This window comes from Canis lupus, chromosome 24 (genome assembly GCF_048164855.1).
Source record: "Canis lupus baileyi chromosome 24, mCanLup2.hap1, whole genome shotgun sequence".
Taxonomy (NCBI): domain Eukaryota; kingdom Metazoa; phylum Chordata; class Mammalia; order Carnivora; family Canidae; genus Canis; species Canis lupus.
In genome coordinates this window covers 26159161-26181182 of record NC_132861.1, presented here as the reverse complement: position 1 = coordinate 26181182, position 22022 = coordinate 26159161, and the positions used below count along the sequence as shown (strand labels likewise).

Genomic DNA, 22022 nt, shown 5'->3' with positions numbered 1-22022 from the left:
TTTACTCAATTCTTTCAATTCTGTTGATTTTACTTCCACAGAATAGGAAATAGGGACTTCACTTCTTACAGTGTTCAATTCTGACATCCTACATCAGAGTCTCGTGATTTCTAAGTTGGTTGCCAAAAATCCTTTGATGTTGTCCTTGTCTTCCATTATGTACTGCTCTGTATTCTCCATCATCCTCTTTACCACATTGGGAATAATCATCAGAAACACAAAACTTATGCTACCACGCAACCTCTAGTTAAACTAATTCAATTGTTCAGTTACCTATAGAATAAGGCCCAAATTAATTTGTAGAGAAATAAAATACCTTTGTGATATTGTTGCTGCCTCTCTTTCACTGCACTTTTGCCCTCCTCCTGTGCATTTTGAAGCTACACCAAACGACAAAGAGGTGCAAGAACACACACTAATCTTTCTCAGCCAAATGTGCATGTTACTTGTTAAGTTTGTTCAGAGTGCCTCTGATCATGGGGGACTCTGAGCTTAAGTAATATGTACCCTAAGATGTTTCCTGGACTCTGACTAGTCACCTCTTCTACCTCTCTTTCCAGAGTTGAACACTCCCTCTTTTGTCTCCCATGGAATTGTGGACACTCCTTTTCATAATTACCTATGTTTGTATCTTCAGCCAAACTAGAAGGCACTAGTTATATTTTATTTTTAGCTCCACTTAAGAAAAATCTGTCACTTGGATGAAAACAGAAAAGAGAAGATTACCATGGCATAATTTTGACACTTCTGAAAACCCACATCTGTCTGTGTGATGTGAAGGTGGAGATGTGCAGTAGACAATTGGTCTTGTCTCGATACTTTGGTCTCAAATTTAGGAGACTGATTAGCACTAGAGATAGAGATTTGGGAATCATCAGTGATGGTAGCCAAGGTCGAGGTCATAGGGAAAAAACTTAAAGAAAGGGAGCTAAAGTGGTCAAGACAGAAGAGAGTTTCCAGCAAAAGTGGATGTCCAGCAAAGATGATAACTCAAAAGCACCCATTAGATTAGGTGTTTTGTTTAGGGATAATCTTAGTAGGAATATCATTTTGTAAAGATTTATTAATTGATTTGAGAAAGAGAGAGCATGAGCAAGGGGAGAGGTAGAGGGAGGAGAGAGAGAATCCTCAAGCAGACTCTCCTCACTCAGGCACACTTCTGGTGGAATAATCTTAGTAGGAAAATCACTTTTTAAAGGGAAGGGAAAGAGTGCCTGGATGACTCAGTTGGTTAAGTCTCTGACTCTTGATCTCAGCTCAGGTCTTGATCTCAGGGCTAGGAGTTCAAGCCACACATGCCCAGCATGGAGCCTATGTAAAAAAAGGAAAAAGAAAAAAAAGAAATGAAGACAAAATTGAAGTAGGTGAAGGATAAATAAAGATAAAACTACTGAGATAATGAGTATTGGTCTTTTTGCTTTGTCAGTCTTAGAGTTATAGTCTTGGGTCTACAGAGAAACTGATGAGAAAAATGTTAACAGTGTTTCCTGGCACTGGGGACTGGGCAAGGGTTCACAGGGTGGGACCGAAGCTGAGCATGTCTGGCCTTGCCCATTAGAGCCCCTATCATAGTGAAAATCAAAATTATCCCTACTCTTCTCCAACCCCTGTGTGTGGGAGAGTTCATCTCCCAGTTGAGAAACATAGATACCTGAGCTAGATTTCCTCTCACAACTGTAGCAGGATGTTCCACAGACTTCAGGAATTTTCTTGACTGAAAAGTACAAGAACTGCTCTTATTGGGGCTCCTGGGTGGCTCAGGTCCATTATCCCAGGGTCCTGAGATGGAGTCCTGTGTTGAGCTCCCTGCAGAGAGCCTGCTTCTCCTTCTGCCTCTGTCTCTGCCTCTCTCTCTCTGTGCCTCTCATGAATAAATAATGTTTTTTAAGAAAAGAACTTCTTATCTGTGAGATTACCAGAAGCACTTCTTCCTTAATCAAGATATTGTTAGCTTGCTATTAGGATCCTAACAGTCTTTATCTGTCCACCACTGCCCAAAGAAGGTTTATATACTTCTTGTCTGTCTCCAGCAACAGCTTCACATCTGCTTCTTCATAAGTAGTTAAACATTTTGTTCTGAATGGATCTTTACTGCTACCTTTTCTGTTGAAAGAACACCACTTACAATTCATTATTGTTTACATAACCTTAGTCTGTGTGAACATACAGGTGTTCATTAATGTACTTGTGTGTGTGTTAAAACTATTTGAAAACTATAGTCAAATGTATTCCCATGAGAACACATAACATAAAGTGTATGCAGTGTCATCAACTATGAACATGCTGTGCTAATCTCTACCTTTTTGATTTGCTCATACTGACATCCTTCCTGAAACATCATTTACTTTTCTGTTCTACTTCAATTTTCCCAGGTCTTGAAAGCCCTCCTCAAGTCCCCCTCTTCCAAGAAGCTATCATACCACTCCAGCACTGACATAAAAATGTACTACTTGCATGATCGTGGGCAAGCCCTGACCCCTTTGAGCTTTGGCTTCTGAAACTTTAAAATATGATCATCCGCATGGCCTCTATCCTATACAGTAACTTGAAGGTTCAAGTAAGTTAGGGTTTGTGAAACAACTATATAAAAAGACTACCATGAGGATTAAATGCACATTCTTTCACTAGTCCTCTCTTATTTTATGTAAACTACATAAATAAGCTTTCTCTATATCTTTCTATTTAGGAATACCTTTCCTGATAGAGGTATGTTCTGTTCTGAGAGAGACTTCTTTTGTCATTTCCTTCAAACAGCAGGATTTTTACCGAGTTGTCCAACAGCCTAGCAAAAGCAGCAGTGGATTTCACGATCTGTACATTTGCACATAAGAAACTGATAGCAGACCACCAACTTACTTCACATTGAGACCAAACAGCTCTCAGATGGAAACAATGACTTTTAGTCATTAACAGCCCGATTAAACAGAAACCATTGACCCAGAGGTGAAAGGCTCCCTAGCCCATTCCCTATGCTAAAGGCCTGGAGTAGCCAACCCGCCAGTTTGCTTTGCTTAATTACTTCACTCATTAATGGAATGCCAAACTTAACTGCAGCACGTGTGGGTGTGTACATGTCTACCACCAAAGCAGAATTTTATATTTCAATTGTCCACTTTTTCTTAAGCATTTTTTTGGAGATAACCTAAGAGATCCTGTGGCTTTGCTTAAGCCGTGTATATCACACAGGGCAATATCTGGAACACTGAAAGGATGTTTAAAAAGATCAGAGGAGATTATATTATAAAATAATATTTATTCTACTCATATATACCAACACGGTCCTAAAATGATTAGGGCCATGTTTCGGGTTTCAGAGTCAGTCCTTTCTGGCAGGTATGAGTTATTGCAACTCTAAGAGCTACGTGCCTGCTGAAAGACTACCAGCCTGTGATAGGTTTGTGAACTGATAGGGTCTTTTTTCCCCTTTCTCCAGATGAGTGCTATCAAAAACATGGTAAGAACCGTAATATTTTGCTGTATAACACTAAGGGGAATATATTCACCCGAAGTGATTATTTCTGATGTTTCTGGACAATCGAAAGACACATTACATTTTCCTAATGGTACCTACCTTCTTTTTGATATGATGTTTTAGAAGAACAGCTTGCACTTATAATCAGTACAATTTATCACCTATCCCCAAAGTACCCTGCCGTTGAAATGCCTGACATATATATTGGGTGTCATGGATTTAGCAAAAATTGAATTATAAATTGCCCTGCCAGTTTTTGCCTCTGGAAATAATGAAAAAGTAAGCTAAAGAAATGTTCTCCTGAAGGATTTACTTTTTTAGTGACTATGAAGAAAGGAACAACCAGTATGGGTTGCCAAAACATTATCTCTCTGGGCATAGATTATTTAGACAACTAAGAAAATACAACAATAGAAATCGGAAAAAGTGCAGTCTACTTCCAGGGAAAGAAAGCAGTTGCATCGATGGATTCATTTTAAACAACTGAAGGATCTTATGTCTGACAATGACAGAGTCCCCTTCAAGCCAAATAAAATGTCAGGCAGAGATCTTTTAGAAAATTATAAATATTTTATTCTTACAAATAAAACGATGGCCTATTAGGGTTAATTACTCACTTCCTTAATTAACTGTCAAAGTAGTTTATTGTTTAGCATCACTCATTTTTTTAACATTATTTAATACGCTTACAAACAATTTCATATAAGCTTTTTATATTATATGCTCTTGAACAAACTTTGGAAATACAGAGTTTATAAAGAAAAACTAAATTTTATGCCTCCACCCAAATTCAGCATGTTTCTTCTAGTATTTTTTTCCTAGTGCTCCATGTTTTTAAACAAAATCATGTGTATACTTTGTATGTATTTTTATATTTGTTTTTTCCACCTAATTATAATCTCTCTGTTAGATAATATTCAAAAATATATTTTTTTTCTAAAATATTTAATGGTTGGATAGTGTGCACTGCCATATGTATCTTCACCAAAATATTTTATTTTGAACATAGTGTTTTTCTAATTTTTTACTATAAAAAACAACAATTAAAAGATGATACTTATACTTAACCTACTTCATCTCTATTTGCTCAGAAATGGAACTACAGGTTCAAAAAGTATGACATTTTTGAAGTTATTTAATAACATTTCCAAATGTCTTTTCATCATGATTGTATCACCTTCCCTTTTACTAGCAGCCAACAAGCCTGCCAGTCACAGAAAGGCTTACCTGTTTTAAATTGTTTAACCCTGTGGCTTTTTGATAGCTGAAATAGTTTTTCTCCTTTTAATTTGAATGTTTGAATAGCAAGTTGCAAGGTTTTGTGGGGGTTTTTCCTATGTTTGTTGGCTGTTAGAAGGTTTTCTATGAATTGCCAATTAGGGCTCTTTTTTCTTGAGATGAGTAATTTCCTTAAACTTACTTTCAGTTAAATTGACATTACAAGATTTTTTTTTCTCTTAGTAATATCTTACAATGGATGAATAATTATATGGCATTTTTTCATATTGCATATTTAGTTTTTTAAGGACATAATTTTGAAAGATGCTGCGTCATTATTTGTGTATTAAATTATTTTACCTTTTGTAATAACTATCCAGTTTGATCTTTCCAAAGCTTAGTCATTTTAAGACTTACCTTATAGTCATGTTCATTTGAAGAAAAATAAGATCTTGCAATTTCACTGATATTTTCCAGTTAGTGACCTATTTTATAAAGTTATCTTCTTTTTTTTTTTTTTCTCTGACATCAGTCTCACTAACACACTTACTTAGGTACAGATATTTTCAAAATCTCCATCAGGTTATTTTGGAAACTTAATGGAAGAATGCAACAGAGACAATATGCTTACTATTCTTATTCTGCATGTGGAGTTGCACATAAAGATCTTGGTAATTTCAGTCTCTTCCAATTATGCTAGTTTCCAAAAAATCAAAGAAAAACAAGCACCCTGTAGAGCTGATTCTTTGCATCTTAGTGCAAAAGATAAAAATATGAAATTAGGAATGTATTAATGACAGCTCCAAGCCGGAAGAAAAGCTAAGTACTGGAAATCGGTGCCATCTGTATCCTTTTGTTCCGTGCAGGTCTGTGTGTCATTCATAGACTGGGGATTATTGACACCATTCTTTCTTATCTGTTGTGACTTTGGGCAAATTGCTTCATTTCTCTCTGAAATGCAATTTCTTCATATATGCAATTGAGTTTTTTTTAAATCTACTTTATAAAGTTACTGTGAATATTAAGGCAATGTATCTAAAGAATCTGACCCTCAGATCAGCTCTTAGCATGTGTCAGGTGCTCAACAAATTCTGGCTACTGCTACTACGTCCACTACTACAACTTCTACTACAACTATTACTACTACTATCATTTGCTTTGTTTTTGGATTTACTCTTTTAGCAACTTTTTTTTTTTTTGCATTTAAGTAACATTTTAGCTCCTTTATTTTTTTTATAAATTTATTTTTTATTGGTGTTCAATTTGCCAACATATAGAATAACACCCAGTGCTCATCCCATCAAGTGCCCCCCTCAGTGCCCGTCACCCAGTCACCCCCACCCCCCACCCACCTCCTCCTCCACCACCCCTAGTTCGTTTCCCAGAGTTAGGAGTCTCTCATGTTTTGTCTCCCTTTCTGATATTTCCCACTCATTTTTCTCCTTTCTTTTTCTTTTTGTTTTTAAATTATACTTTCCTAATTTGATTTTTAAAATTTTATTTTTATTTGAGTAACTTGATGTACTACTAACTACTATTTGAATTTCTTCAGTCCTTCACAATGCTCAACTTGTACAGCTTATAAAAGAACAAATATTTTTGAATTGACATAAAATTTTAGAGTTTTATAGGACTTTTTTCACTTGCTTTCTATAGAAAAGCCCTGTGAAAGATGCATGAGAGGTATTACTCTCTCAGTTTAAAATGCAGGCATTAAGTTGCAGAGGTGATAAGCAGCATGTGAACAGAACCCACACTTTGGTCATTTAATTTAGCCTAATTTCATCATCACTGCCGTCCATCCATTCCATCACACCCTGAGGACACAAATTGCAAAGGAATCCAAAAAAGGCTAATACTGGAATACAAGGCCTTTCTTTCTGTTCTCTTAGTAATCTTCCTTACCTCATTAGTCCTTCCACCTATCAAGAAAATTCCATTCGAGTTCTAGAACATACATTTTTTTCTCAATGTGTCTGATATAAATGAAATGTGTGGAGATAGCAAAGCCACTAGGAGAAGTGCTAGTCTTTATCCGTGCAGATTCATTAGGGATCGCTGTTGTCATGACAGCCAGATGCCTTTCAATAACTTGCTCTTACTCAGAGCTTATGTTGATATACTCCCATATTTTACCACATTGGGATATATTCCCACATTTATCACATGACATTTTATCAGATGTTGTCAGTATAAACATCACCAACGTGTTCCTTCATCAGCAAGTCCATACTTAATACCATGAATTACTCAGAAAATATACCTTCAATACGTTGTTGAGTCCAAATTTTAATTTTTTTTTAAATCATTGTCTTGATTGACAATTAGCAGTGGGCAGAACCAAGAAGTCAGGGTTCTTAGCTATATTCCTGGATTTAAAATTCCAGGCTTAGCTGGAGAAAGAACTGGATTCTGCAGTGCACAGAAGACCAACACTGCTTCTAATGGCATCCCAGCACCTTCATCTCCCACTGTCCAGAGAGTGAGATTTCCCCCCAGAGAATTATGAATCAGGTATTTAAGGCAACATCTCAGAGACAGTGCAAACCACAAATCTGCTAACTGTTCTCTTCTGGGTTTACGTGTGGCATGACAGACAAGGAATTCAGACATACATAATAAAAGTAACCAATATATCCTTGCTAATGGTGGACTCGCTGCCCCTGGAATTACTGTCCTAAATAAATGCTATTAAAAAAATCTGCTAGACTTCATTTTATTCTGGCTGACTTCCTGACTTTCCAAAATAGTGATAGAAGTCAAGACCCAAGAGGGAGAAGAGAGCCAAAAAAGAAGGAGGATGCATGTCACATAGACATAAAACAGATCGGCTAAGCTCACCTTCACTTAAACACTAGATAATAAAGACAGAAAATAGAACCACCAAAACTTATAGAATAAACTCAACCAATTTCACTCATGTTGAGATAGGAAGTGAATGTATATCTTCATACTATTTAATATTTTCCTTAAAGCTTTAAATCTGCAAACAAATAACCATAGAAATTCCCTTTGATCTTAATAAATATAATTTGACTTGAATATAGGGTGTAAGTCTATGACAGTGAAATATAGGGTTTCATTTCCTCCTCCCTTTTTGTGGCCTGGGCTGAGCTAAGAGCAAGAACTTTAAATGTTAAGAGCAAGAGACTCTTTTGGTTTTCCTAATAGCACCATTGAGGATGAAGTAAACCACAATAAAATCAAAATGGCAGTTATGAAATTCACAGAAAAGAATGTCACACCTCATATGCAATCTTCATAGCCTCATTATACTTGCTGTTTATGATTTTAAATGATCATATTCTAATGGTAAAACGCCATATTTACAGAAAGAGTTCTGGGGCTGCTTCCATTTATGAGGCCAGGATTCTTATCTCTAGCTTCCAAATTTGTCAAAATATACTTATTTGACTTACACAGCACTGTTTTCCTTGAAAGAGACAGACAATATTTTAAATACAGAAAGAGCAAAAATAATTCCAATTGCCTGCTGCCTCATAATTTGGTAAAATATATGGGAAAGCCTTGTGTGTATAAATCCGTATTATTTTTTTAAAACATTCTTTTATTATTTATTTATTTATGATAGTCACAGAGAGAGAGAGAGAGAGAGAGGCAGAGACACAGGCAGAGGGAGAAGCAGGCTCCATGCACCAGGACCCCGACGTGGGATTCGATCCCGGTTCTCCAGGATCGTGCCCTGGGCCAAAGGCAGGCACCAAACCGCTGCGCCACCCAGGGATCCCTATAAATCCATATTAAATAACGATACGGACATCTTCAAAAGTAACATGGGATGTGAAAATATAAAATAAAGCTATTTAGTGGTACTGTTTATTAAATCTGTAGCAGAGGGATTGAGAGCATTAGTTTTTGATTCAGACCCTACGATTTCTAATGCTTCCGTGGTTCTCCCATTCTTTTTTTTTTTTTTTTTTTTTAAGATTTTATGTATTTATTTGACAAAAAAAGAGAGAGAAAGCATAAGCAGGGGGTAGTGGGAACAAGGAGCCTGATGCAGGGCTTGATCCCAGAACTCTGGGATCATGACCTGAGCCAAAGGAAGACACCACCCAGGCACCCCTGTTCTCCCATTCTTCTTCCTGATAACCATACTCCCACCATCCCTCCCCCCCACATCGTGAAATACTAGAATTCTGAGCTTGGTCTATATGGTTTGTCTAGCTTTGTGTTTCCCAAATACACCTGCTTATAAAAAGCAGCTAGGGTGCTTATTAAGAACACAGATTACCTTTTAACCAATCCTAGAAATTCTGACTCAGTAGATCTGTGATAGAGCCTGTGAGTATATATTCTAAACAATTGCTCAGGAATCTCTATGTTTCAACAAGTTTGGGAAATATTGCTCTAAGCCATCTTGCCTATCCCTCTGGTTTTAAAATCCATTATATGTTAGTGAAGTCTAAATTTATAGATCCAATCCAAACACTTTTTATGTCTTCCTAATTGACATCATCACTTAGATGTCTTCAGGCATCCTAAATTTAATACATCTAAAACTGATTTCTTGATCATCAACCTGATATTTGCTCTATTTTAATTCTCCCTTTTCTGTATAAATCACACTGAAACCCACCTAATTGCTCAACCTAGAAACCTGGTAGCAATTGTTGACACCTTTCTCATCCTTAACTCCACATCCAAACCATCATAAAGATCCAGGAATCAGACCTCCAAAACATATTGAACTTACCATTCTTATTCTTACATCTTCATTGCCATACTCTTGGAAATAAGCCAACAATTTCTTGGGTCCTGAAGTATTGTGATAGTCCCTAATTTTTCTTTCCCATTCTACTCTTATTCCCCTATATTCAGTTTCCATGCAGCATCCAGACAATCTTTCTAAAATATAACCTGGGTCATTCCTTGCCCAAAAATCATTAATGGCATTTCTTAGTTCTTAGAATAAATTCCCAGTTCATACCCAATCTTACATGAGTTACCCCATCTATCTCTCCAGCCATACCTGGAGCTACCCTTCTACTCATTGCACTCCTGGCTAATCCAAGTCATCACCTAGATCTCACTTAAATGTCATTGCCATCAGAGAAGTTTTCCTGACTGCCATCTTCTCCAAATATTCCTAATTACTATTATATCACTAATAACACTACTTAGTTTGTCTCTTAAAATCTCTTGTACACTTTTTTGCTTCATCAGCATTTATATGTTTATTATTTCTTTTCTGGTAATTTGTTTGATATATGTTTATCCTACTAAACTACACACCCATGAAAGCAGGAGTCATACATGTTTTACTCAACATTCTCCTTCCAGTACTTGGCAAGCTTGTACTAGGTGCTCAGTAAATGCTTTTTGAATGAACGAATGAATCAATCAATGAGTGAATGAGTATGAAATACTGAAGACACATCAGTAAACAATATAGAAAATAATTTCTGCTTTTGTGGTGGTAACATTCAGTAAGAAAGCTGTTATTTACCTATTAACTTGATGATTTGTGAATAAGAAAACTGATGACACGCACTTGTTATATTTACACTTATTACTGATTATGTCAGGATCTGTGCTATTCTGACTATTTTAAAGCTTATAAATTCATACAAATTTTAAACTAAGTTTGTGTAAAAGGTGAGATTTGCAATTTTATCTCCGACTACTCCATTTGGATGATCGGTCATCAAGAGACATTCTTCACATGAGCAGGAACAAGCTCCAGCTGAGGGCCCTGTGTTCCGTGCTCTTCGCTCATCTACCCACTAATAAGCCAAGATGAAGAGAAGAGGTAATAGAATCACATTAACCTGTAAAGCCCTTTGTTGGCAGAGGCAAAAGTGGACAGTGGAACACATGAAGACAGGTGCATAAAAGTCCTCTCATGAACATTGGGCTTGTGAAGAAAAGCATGATTCTTTAGCAAAGGAGAAAATAAGAAAATTTTGAAATATTGAAATATGAGATATGTCCATTTCAGATGCATGATGAGCTAATGAAATTAAATTAATGGAACACTCTAAGAACTTAACCATTTCTTCATATTTTACTAAAACACTTATCAGATACATTCTGCAAAGGTTCTAGAAAAAGAAAACTTATTTTGTCCAAACTCCACAATATATTCAGAGTGAGTCCAGTTCTGTAGCAATATTAAGCATATTATACTTGTGGTTAACCGGCACCTAGTGGAAGAAATAAGCCAAAACATGACATTTTAAATCAGAAACCAGTAAATATGGCTTATTTTAACGTGAGATCCTCCTCACACTCTAAAAGGAAAACATTTTCCAGCTTTTCATTGCCTTGAACGCACAAGATCTTGCATAAAAATGTCAGCTACAGGCTTCGAAGCAAATGTTTCTTTTTACAATATGGCACACATCATAATTTCCTTGCCTGGTTCTCCCTGAAAAAGAGGGGGAGTATAACCCTCTAACTAGCAGCCAAACACTCTTCTCTTAAAAATGCTATCCAAAGAAATGAAACACAGCCGTGACAAAACAAGGTGTCCAGGGCAAAGTTCTTGCCCTAAATTTATCATTTGTTTATGCTTCTCTAGTCTTTTAAATAATCTCTAGTTATATCCTTTTTGCAAAGAATTAGGAGTCTGTTAGTAAAATCATTAGAAAAGTATTTTGTTCAAATAAACTAATTCAATTTGGTCCATAACAAGCACTGGTTAAATTTTACGGTTGTTCACATTATTTCATGATTAGTATATGTAAGTCAAGTTCTAACACTTGCCTTGTTTTGTTTTAATGAAGAACTCCTCCTTAAACAGAGAAAAATTCTTAAAAGAGAATTCCTCTAAAGCTCTGTACATGTCTGAGTCTTTCTTATTCCTCCTGAAATGATCTGTCCTTATACTGAGATATTATTTGCCAATTTTCAGACCACTGTTATTTCTTCTAAAAATGTCACAAGGCTTTAAAAATGTCACAAGGCTTTGAAGAGAAATTTGATGGTAGAGATGTTGAGATCCTTAACCAAGTAGCACAAATATCACTGCAATAAACAATATTTTAAGGAACTCTGTTTTAGTTAACTCCAAGAGCCATGGGGAAGCTGTTTCATCTCCCATTCCTTTGTCCCCACATTGACTGAAAAAGGAAATGTATCTTACCATAATATTATTATGCCTCTCATTCATGATAGTGCCAACTTTCAGATAAGTGTGGATAATTGTTTTTTTTCCCAGGGAGTTCTCTTTAACCTAGCAGATCCTACACAGGGGTATTCTTTCGGAAGCAGCCCTTTACACTCAGTTGTGACACTAGGAAATTAGAAAATACTGCATAAAGCATTCCTAGCATTCAGCTAGCCAAAAGTAAAATATTCCCAAGAGGATTAAAAAATGCAACTGATGCCTACAGGTTGCTAAAACACGTATAAACCAAAAAAAAAAAAACCCCTCATAATTTATTAATAATAATATTAGTATTTTTTTCTCTCTCTAAGGAATTCTTTATAAAACCTACCTCCATGATTTTTCGTGTGTCTTCTAGATCTGTCCTCCACTAACCAGAAGCCTGGAAACAAACTTGTTATATGAAGGCAAGAATAGTATCCTTACATTTTCAATTAAAAAAAAAAAAAAGATTTCCTGATGCTTTTCTCATCCAGAAGAATGGGGACATATTTATCAAAGTACACCTCAGAGATACGCTTAACCTCCCAAGCAGAGTTAATCGTTAAAAGAAATAACAAAATGTAAGATTCGCTTTGAATTGAACTGTGCTAAGACACAGTTGACATTAAATGTTGCTGTTTTAAAGGGCAATTTCCAGATGTAAATTTGTCCTTTGCCCAAGAACAAATGTGCTACATTTTTCTTCCATCTCTTCAATACTCTATTCTTCCAAACAAAGAATGATCAGAAGGCAGCATGTGTAGACATCACCATGTCAACTTAATTTTTCACATCTTAACTATTTTCTTTTTTTTTTTAAGATTTTATTTATTTATTCAAGATAGACAGAGAGAGAGAGAGAGAGAGAGAGAGAGAGAGAGAGGCAGAGACACAGGCAGAGGGAGAAGCAGGCTCCATGCACCGGGAGCCCGACGCGGGACTCGATCCCGGGACTCCAGGATCGCGTCCTGGGCCAAAAGCAGGCGCTAAGCCGCTGAACCACCCAGAAATCCCTCTTAACTGTTTTCAAACCTTTGAAACAAAACTAATGAGTAATATAAAGATGAATTTCAAATATCAATTAATAAGGACAATGAATTGATTCATTTCTTAGAAAACAAAGTAGAGGGTCTAATGCCATAATGGTTAACTAGACTTTAATTCATGAAACAGACATTTATTTAATATAGCTTCTTTAGTCACTTTTGAAATGAGTGAAGGAAGAAACGAGGATGAGAAAAGCAGAGCACATGAGAGTTTATGACAAATTGTTTGATAGTGTGGTCAACACGAAATGATTGAGATAGACACCCTTAAATGGTACGATCTTCAAGCCAGAAACAAATCTAAAACAAACCAGAATCAAAACTGTAACATAGGACAAACCCAATGGAATTTTTTTAATGCCTTTAGATATTTTAGGTAAACATTGTCAATTATAAGTGATGGTTATCTTAGGTGATCACATTACAGATTATTTTTAATTTTTAGAGTTTTTTTCCCAACTTTTTTACAATGTGCACTTTCTTACAGTGAGAAAATAAAACAATAAGCCCTATTTTCAGATACACATTTTCCCTAAATTCCATGTGTTAAAAACCATAATATATTATCACATCAAATATCATTATAGTATTACAGGTGCTTCAAAAATTATATTAAACTTTTAGGGACCTTGGAAGTAGGAATTGCTCACAGTACTTAGAATAATAAGGAAATATTAGAGGGAATTTAGAATTAGTTCTAAAGAATGACAAGGATGCTTACATTTTATTTGCAGAAAAGGGATGATGAGAACACCCCTGGCTAAGAAATGTGTTTAAGGAGTGTGATTAATTTGGCTTGGGTGGAGTGGGGAGCCAGAATCTGGTCAGACATTTCATATGCCACCACCATTATCATTATAACAGCTCACATTTTCTCATCCCAAACTATGTGCCTGTTGCCATTCTAAGATTATAACTTCTCCTCTTATTTGATCCTTATCATACCCCGAAGGGGTAGGTGTTGTTAACCACATTCTATATATAAGAAACTGAGGCACAGCTTGAGTGACTTGCTCAAAATAATAATGAACAATTCTAGAAAACGGTATCAGTTTTGTGAGAATATTTTAAGGATCAAATGTACCATACTAACAACCACAGAACAAGAACTATTTGTTCACTCATTGTTATAAATTTCCTATTATTATCTCATCATACATACCATTTTCAAACTCAAAAGCCCAAAGTCATCACTGATTACTCTTCCTCTCTTGCTGTCAATTAGTGGTTATTTCTTTGGAAGTTTTTTTTTGCATTAATTCTTTGTCTCCTTTTCCTCCTATTCCCACTCAAATTACAAGTGACACTGCCAGGATTCAAGTGCTGGGCTATCTGTCAGTCCATAGCAGTTTGGAGGACAGCTCCACATCGAGAAAGAGTGTATGGAAAGTTCCAGGTGGAATGATGAGAACCAAAACCCAGACAGTAGCCATGAGGATGGAAAGGAGATGAGATCAGAGATCTAAGATAGATCCAAGAAATACCTATGGGATGGGATCAGCAGCATAGTATGAGTCCTTTGATGTGAGAAGAGAAAGTGGACACGATGTGGATGACACAAACTAAGGAGAGAGAAATTACTTTTATTTTAGCAAAATGTTTTTTCAAACTAAATGAGCTGAAGAGCAAAGCTTCAGAGTAATTGCAGATGCTATTATGATGACCTCATTTACACTGAGAAAATATCCAGAAAAGACATTCTCTTTTCACTATCATCAATCAAAAATATCTAGTCTACATAAAGTACATCCTAGAAAAATGTACAGATTTTTTTAAAAAAGGAGATGTGCTTCCTGACCTCAATGAGTTTCAGGGTCTGGTTGAAGGAAAGGAGACGAACAGAGAAAGGAAAATTTGATACAAAGGAAGAACACAAGGACCATGAGACATTTTAAAACAAATGACTGGAACGTAGATCCTTGCTCATACTAGAGGGGATCGATAGCATATGTATGTTTGCGAACAGGGAGGGATTCTAGGAGCTGCGGCATTCCCTATCTGTTTTTGAAAGCCTGCAGAGAGGAAAAGACAAGGTTTAATTGAGAAATACTGAGTTTGACTCTTTGGAAGTCTGAAGGAAAGTGGGTGAAAGGCAGTCTTTGGAAGGGCGTGAAGGGCGTGTTTGCAAAAGATCTTGAAGCAGAATTTGGAGTTTGCATAAACACTCATCAAGGAGTTGTTTCTGTTTTTTTCTCTTGTAAAGCGCCTGTTCTTTTGCTTGTTTTCCTTCACTAAGGTTGTCTGGTTTTTCATATTGTTTTGTAGGAGTTCTTTAAAATATTTTGGATACTAGAGTTTTGTTGGATATGTGTTGCAAATACCTTCTATTCTGAAGCTTTTCATTTTTATGTGGTGTCTTTGAATGAAACCTAATCTTAATTAACATTAATTTCTCATTTGTATTTAGTCTGAGCTATCTATCCTTTTTGTTGTTAGTGCTTCTCATGTTTGTTTAAAGAACCCTTGGTAACCCTCCATTTAATGACGTTCTTTTCCTGAATTGCCTTCTAAGCCGTGTTTTGTTTTGCCATGCCCATTTAGATTTTAATTCTATTTGGAATTATGTGCATGATGTAAGATAGGACCAGAATCCCTCCCTTTGTTTTTTCTTACATGGAAATCTAATTGTCTCATCAAGTAGCTTTTGTTTTGTTTTAGACAGTTTTTTATTTGTGTTAGAGAAAGAGAGAGAGAGAGAGAGAGAGATCACACACATGTGAGGTGGGGAGGGGCAGAGGGAGAAGGAGAGAGACAATCTCAAGCAGACTCCCTGCTGAGGACAGAGCCCAAGTCAGGGCTCTAACTCAGTACCCTGAGATTATAACTTGAGTGGACATCAATAGTCAGCCACTTAACAGAATGAGCCACCCAGGTACCCCTGCCATCAAGGGATTTTGAGCAAGGCAAGCAATCCCATTGAAGCAGCCCCTTAGAAGACAGGCCCGAGTCTAGGAAGGGCTGCCTAGGGAAGGCAGAGAGGAAGTAGGTCATAATGATCCAGGCAGAGATAATTCATGCTATACCCCTGTGGTATCGTGATTAGGAAGGAAGAATCAGAACCAGTATGCATTTCAAAGAGAATTAATAAGAATTCGTTTGAAAGAGGTTGCATTTCTGGAGTTGGGAAAAATAAAGGCCAAAAAAAAGAATCCTAGAGCTATGCGCAGCTTAGAAAACTGGAAATCTTATGGTCCAATCAGTTAGAATCTGCGTCCATATCACAAGTTAATATTTTGACATGGAGATATACATTCATGATAGACAGTTATAAATTATTTTAAAAATCAAATTATATTGTTTCCATCTTCAGAGTCTTAGAATATTCTTTCTTTCAGAACAGTAAAACACTGTTCAGACACTACCTTTAGCAATAAGAAAACCAAGAGACCCATATGCTCCCACTTAAGAAAGATACTGTTTCCTTATGGAAGCAAAAATTCTTCAGATATATTAGCATAGTGATATTGGGTTGAATTTCTGAATTCACAAAACTGTCATCTTAAGTCCATTTTAGTGCCAATCTCCGTGAAACTAAAAATTATGGCAATAACCTCATCAAAATTGGAGGAAGATAAATCATCTATCAGAAGAGAAGACACACTCCAAATTCCTCTTGCTCCCCTATGGATAAGTTTCCTAAAACAAACAAACAAACAAACAAACAACAACAACAACAAAAACCCACTTCTGTCCTTTATTCATATTTCTAATCCATGAAGAGGATTGATTTTTTATCTCTTAGCTTCTGTTCCCCATTGCATTCAGCATGCCTTCAGGAGTCTGAGTACCAGTCTTCTCTGAGCTGTCCATCCTGTTGCTGGACTGTAATCATCCAGACTCATTCAGACCTGTGCTAAATATAGTGCCTTGATACACTGTAGACCTACTGAAAATGTCCTCACATATACCGTCCACATAAAAGTCTTGCAAAATAATTATCTGTGATACTCCATGTGAACTTTTCAATTCTATTCTATTTTGGGTTTTTTTAATGGCCAGTCATAATCCTCAGATTGATTTCACAATTCACTAATAGGCCATGATTCAAAATCTTGAAGCACATTCTAGACCTCTCCCTCTACATTATCCTGTCACCTAAAAATACTCCTTAATTCTAGTCTCTCCTACCTCATTCCCCTGCTGATTTTTGAGAATCTCGGTTTCCCTTTCCATCCCTACTTCTGAAACTTTTACATGTTCTAATCCTTTCTCATTTCTCACCAAGACTATATTTCAATAACACAAATAAGAGTAACACAATGCCAGTAGTAGTAATTCTAGAAGCTACATTCATTAAGAACATGCTACTTACCAGAGCTGTTCACATAGTAACATTTATTTAATTCAAACAACACCTAAGGCTATTTTTTCCACCTTGGTCTACTTACTTTCTAGACATGCTGATTTTTTTTTCCTCTACTGGTGCTTTCTTCTTGCCTTGTAAATAAAGCCATTTCAAATTTTAGCATTCTTTGGGGCCTCTTTCTACAAAAATAACTTTATTTCTCACTTCAGCAGACCTAAACATTCTCAGATTTAACTTTTATGGGTTTGATCATGCTTACCAGTAACAAAAGTTCTATGGCATATGATCACTTGCAAGTTGTTGAGGAAGAATCTAAAATAAGAAAATTATTTGAGAACAATGTACTTAACATTGGGTGAACCTAGCCAACCCCCAGCATCCACATGAACGGCCTTCTTCAGCATCATGAAAAAAGTAAGTAAAACTGTAGCAGAAATATACTAATGAGATGTTTAAAAATTTTTAATTGTATTTTTCTTTATGGAATAAACAACATACTATAATGGTATTCTTAAATGTGAGACTATACAAGACACTTGGGATATATGACACTGTAATGCATTACTCGCTTGGAAGCCTCTCAGTGCTCTCAACTGTCTCTTTTTATTCCTTACCTTGCCCACAGAATCCAGATTCCTTCCATGTAATTTGTCTTTTCCATTCATGTCAAATGAATGGATAGGTCAATTGATTAAAGGACAAAATGAGTAGCTTTTTAGAACTTAAATCATTTGGACTGAAACCATGATGGTTTTAATAATCATTTGCAAACACAAATGATGGCTGAGACAGTTCATTAGCTCCAGAAGAAACAAATGTGTGGAAAAGAGAAAAAGAAGCAAGGCAGAGATTCCAGAAGAAGCAAGGGATGCCATGAATGTGCTGCTAGATAAAGAATGTCTAGACAGGTGGGCAAAAGTAACACTAAGGAAAATCTATTTTGTTTCAAAAAGGAAAATCCTTTTTATTTTATTATCTCTCAAATAATATGAATTGGAATACTTACCTTACCACACACAAAACAATTGATAATATAATCTTAATGTTTCTTCTCATCCTCGGTAATGGATTTGTTTGATATGGAAATTATACTTCTTGTTTACCACTCAAGTCTAACTTTTTTTGCTTGATTTTCAAAGTCTTTTATAATATGGACCAATCTGATCTTTTCAAGCTTATTTCCTCCTCCTCCTCCTCACCTCAAAACCTGAACTCTACCCAGGAATCAGGAGTCTAGTCCGGTCAAGGAGTGTCCTAAATGTCTACCAAACACGCCCTGTTCATCAGTGCTCCCTTTGCAGGAGATCAAGTTTTGCATTCCACATTATGCCTAGCACAGCACTGGACATGTAGTAGGAATTCAGTAAATATGGAGTGCAACCAGCAAAATAAGTCACCAAGTATTTTAAAAATCTATACTATTTGCCCAGAGTTTGCCATGTGTGATTCGAAGATGCAAATACAGACTATATAGAATCTACTCTCAAGGAGTGAGCCATTTTTCTTAAAACAATAAATAAGAAAATTCAAAACTTCACATAAATAACTTCTACCTAATACTCTACAATTTTTTTCCTCCTTTGTGGTTCTTGGTATCAGATTAGACTGTCTACCCCTTGATATCTATTAAGATAGCTCCTTCAGATAGTGTCGTGACTATTATATGTACCCTTCAGCATTGAGGTCAGTGCCTTATGCATTTCCTGAACCATCAGTACACGTTGAATTGAATTGTGTTGTGTAGACCAATTATGCCTTAGCTATTAAAATAATGGGGAGATCAGGGGCACTGGGTGGCTCAGTCAGTTAAGCATCTGCCTTTGGCTCAGGTCATGATCCCAGGGTCCTGGAATTAAGTTTTGTATCAGGCTCCCTGCTCAGTGGGGAAGCCTTCTTCTCCCACTCTCTATGCTCCTCCCTCTGCTTGTTCTCTCTCTTTCTCTCTCTCTCTCTCTGTCAAATAAATAAATAAAATCTCAAAAAAAAAAAAAAGAATGGAAAGATCAATGTTGGAATAGAGTAGTCAGGAATTTTTTTAATAAGGGACCTTAATTTAGTCTTAAACCATTTATTAATACATAAACAGAGTGGTTCAGCATAGTAGACTAGTAAGGGCATTGGTTTTGAAGCTAGTAAATATACATTTAAGAGCTGGTTCTACTAACTAGCAGAGTGACTTATTCAAGTCACTTAATTTGAATCTCAGCTTCTTTGTCTTTGAAAACCTTCTCCTCCCTGGTTTGCAGGGTTATTTAAGCATGAAGTTAAATGATCTATAATGGAAGGATTCTTTTTTTTTTTTTTTTTAATGGAAGGATTCTATAATCTTCTACAGACGTTATGTTATTTTATTCGCTACTATTTAAGCTCTTTTGCAACTAGATGAGAGCACTAACCTGTTAGAAAATATTCAAGAATTAGTTAGCCACAATGCAATATCAGCCTGGACAACATGAATGTGTTTTCATAAGAATCACCCTGAGCCAGAAATATTTTATAACATCTTTAATGGCACAGATGAATTTGGGAGGAGCTCAGTAAATTACTAGTGGCACCAAGTTGAGTGGGAAGCTTAGCAACGTGGAGAAGATAATTATAATTTTAAGTGACCTTGAAAATAAACAGAAATAATGAGAATAAAAGCTTAATCAGAACAAGCAAAAAGGGGAGAACAGACTGTACAGAAATGATGATAAGACCTGGTCACAGGCAAATACAGCATAAACAAAAGACAGGATTATAGAGGATCATATATAAGTCACCAATGCCATGTTAATGATTAAAAATGTGCTGATAAAAAGCTGGAATAAATAGGATTGTAGCATGCGGGAGTTACTAGACAGTCTTCCCACCGTCCTCAGGATTTTATCATTTTGAAAAGACTTATCAAACACCTACTGGATGCAAGGCGTAGAAATGCCAGAAAAATGTGTCTGATTTAAGGCCCTGAAACTGAGGAATGAACTCCCTGGATGGGATCCCAAGAGAAGAAGCAAAGTGATTCGTGGTTTGCAAAATAAAGTCTCTGAGTGGAAGCTAAAGGATTAGGTTTATTTAGAACTGAGAAGAGAAAGCAGATACACAGAGGTTAGGTGTGATTAATTAGTATCTGAAATGACAAGAAAGAATGTGGAGATACAGTAAAAGAAAATGTACTGAATCTGCCACAGGAAAGGTTTGTCTTGGACAATGCCAAGAAGCCGCCTGTGTAGAGTACCATCATCTTGCCAAAGAAAAACTTGTTAATAGCATTGTGGACAATTACGTGTCACTAAATGCTATTGCATATGGATAAGAACAAAGTCTATGTTTGTTGAAATTTCCTCTTGCACTGAATTTTTTCCTAATTCAATGTATGAATGCTTTGGTGTTTTTGATGCCTTTATCTTTTCTAATCTTCCACATTCTATTCTGCTTTCCAAGCTAGAAGGCTAACAGCAGTCATCCTTGGTTTCTGCTCCTACTTTACTCCAAATATTCAATTAATCAGTGAGCATGGCAATTGTTTTTTCTCTCTTACACGCCTCTCAGGTTTTTGTCTTCTCTTCCCGCACACCAAGAGAGTCTTTACTGAAGTTCTCTCACCTGGACAATTACAGCACTTTCCTCATTGGTATCTGTCCTTAGGGCTGGGGCCCTCGCAAACTCTGCTTCTTTCCAGACATCCAGTGATATATCTAAAATGCAAATCTGAGCTACTAAACTGAGTTATGAAAAAGTCTTCCCACCATATTCCTGATCATGTCATTCTGAAAAACACTTGTGTAACACCTGCTCGACCCAAAGTTGTAAAGAATAGTATCTGATCTGAGGCCTTAAACCCAGATATGTATGGACTTCCTTTGTTGGATCACTAGAGAAGAAACTAGATTCTTCAATAGCCTAAAAAATGAAGTCCAAGCTTCTTAACATTCAAGCCTCCCCTTGACCGGAGTCCTCCTACCACCCTGTCTCAGCCTCTGCTCCACTCTTCCCTACATTTATGCTCCAGCCACATGCTTTTCCTGTCCCTTGCTTCCCTTCTCATTGACCCCTCCATCTGGAAGGCTCTTCCCCCTTTCTTTGCCAGGCTAGCTCCTTACAGTCTCTGCCTGGAATGACGTCCTTCACCCCTGATTTAAGATACCCTGTCAGAGTCTTATTGCTCTGTCTCTGTCTCTTAATTATTTGTTTAGGTGATCTCCCCAGTAGGAATCAGTTTCTAGGCCCTATGTCAGGGCAGGGCCTAGGACTGATTCCATGAGTCTTCTACTCTCTTTCGTAGATCCTAATAAGAGTAGACCTAACATGAGCTTTTAAGAGTTAAAAAAAAAAGGATAAATGAATGACTGCATGAAACCATAGCCTATTTATTCTACAACTCTTTTGTAAGACACCATTATAACATCCATTAAATTCTAACAGATCCACAGTACCTTTATGTAAGGCATTATGAAGCCTCGATTTAACATACATGTAGGTCTACTAAATGACTTTGAATGTCTTTTATTCTAGGCATTCTAAACAAGATCAAATGGTTGAGAACCCAACAGATATGTCTGAATCCAAAGACAAGACAAAGATAAGATGTTATGTTCACTTCAGTCAAAGAGCTACTTGAGTTAGAACTTGAGAAATGTTGGAAATGGTACAAAATTAAAGTTGTAAAATTAGTTCATTTAACATGAAGCTTAAGAGAAGCCATTCTTTTTAATTTGCTACAAAGTAGCAAAGTCTTAAGTCTTTGTCCTTTCAGGCTACTATAACAGAATACCATAGACTGGGTGGTTTATAAACAACAGAAATTTATTTCTCACAATTCTGTAGGTTGGAAAGTCCAAGACCAAGGCACTGGCAGATTAAGTATCTGGTGAGTACCAGCTTCCT

General features: G+C 36.4%; 1 protein-coding gene across 5 annotated transcripts in view; it reads right to left on the bottom strand.

Annotated features, from left to right (window-relative positions):
* Positions 1-1045: 1045 nt before the first annotated feature.
* Positions 1046-22022, bottom strand: part of LOC140615899 (uncharacterized) — a 309775-nt gene continuing 288798 nt past the window's right edge. For 3 of the 5 annotated variants that reach the window (XM_072795999.1, XM_072796007.1, XM_072796006.1), the window contains one exon: positions 1046-1311. In XM_072795999.1, coding sequence (XP_072652100.1) covers positions 1285-1311 — 27 coding nt within the window. In that variant the 3' untranslated portion in view covers positions 1046-1284. Of the gene's footprint in view, positions 1312-17415; positions 17469-22022 lie in introns of all 5 variants that reach the window. The other 2 variants (XM_072795998.1, XM_072796009.1) reach the window with 1 other exon arrangement.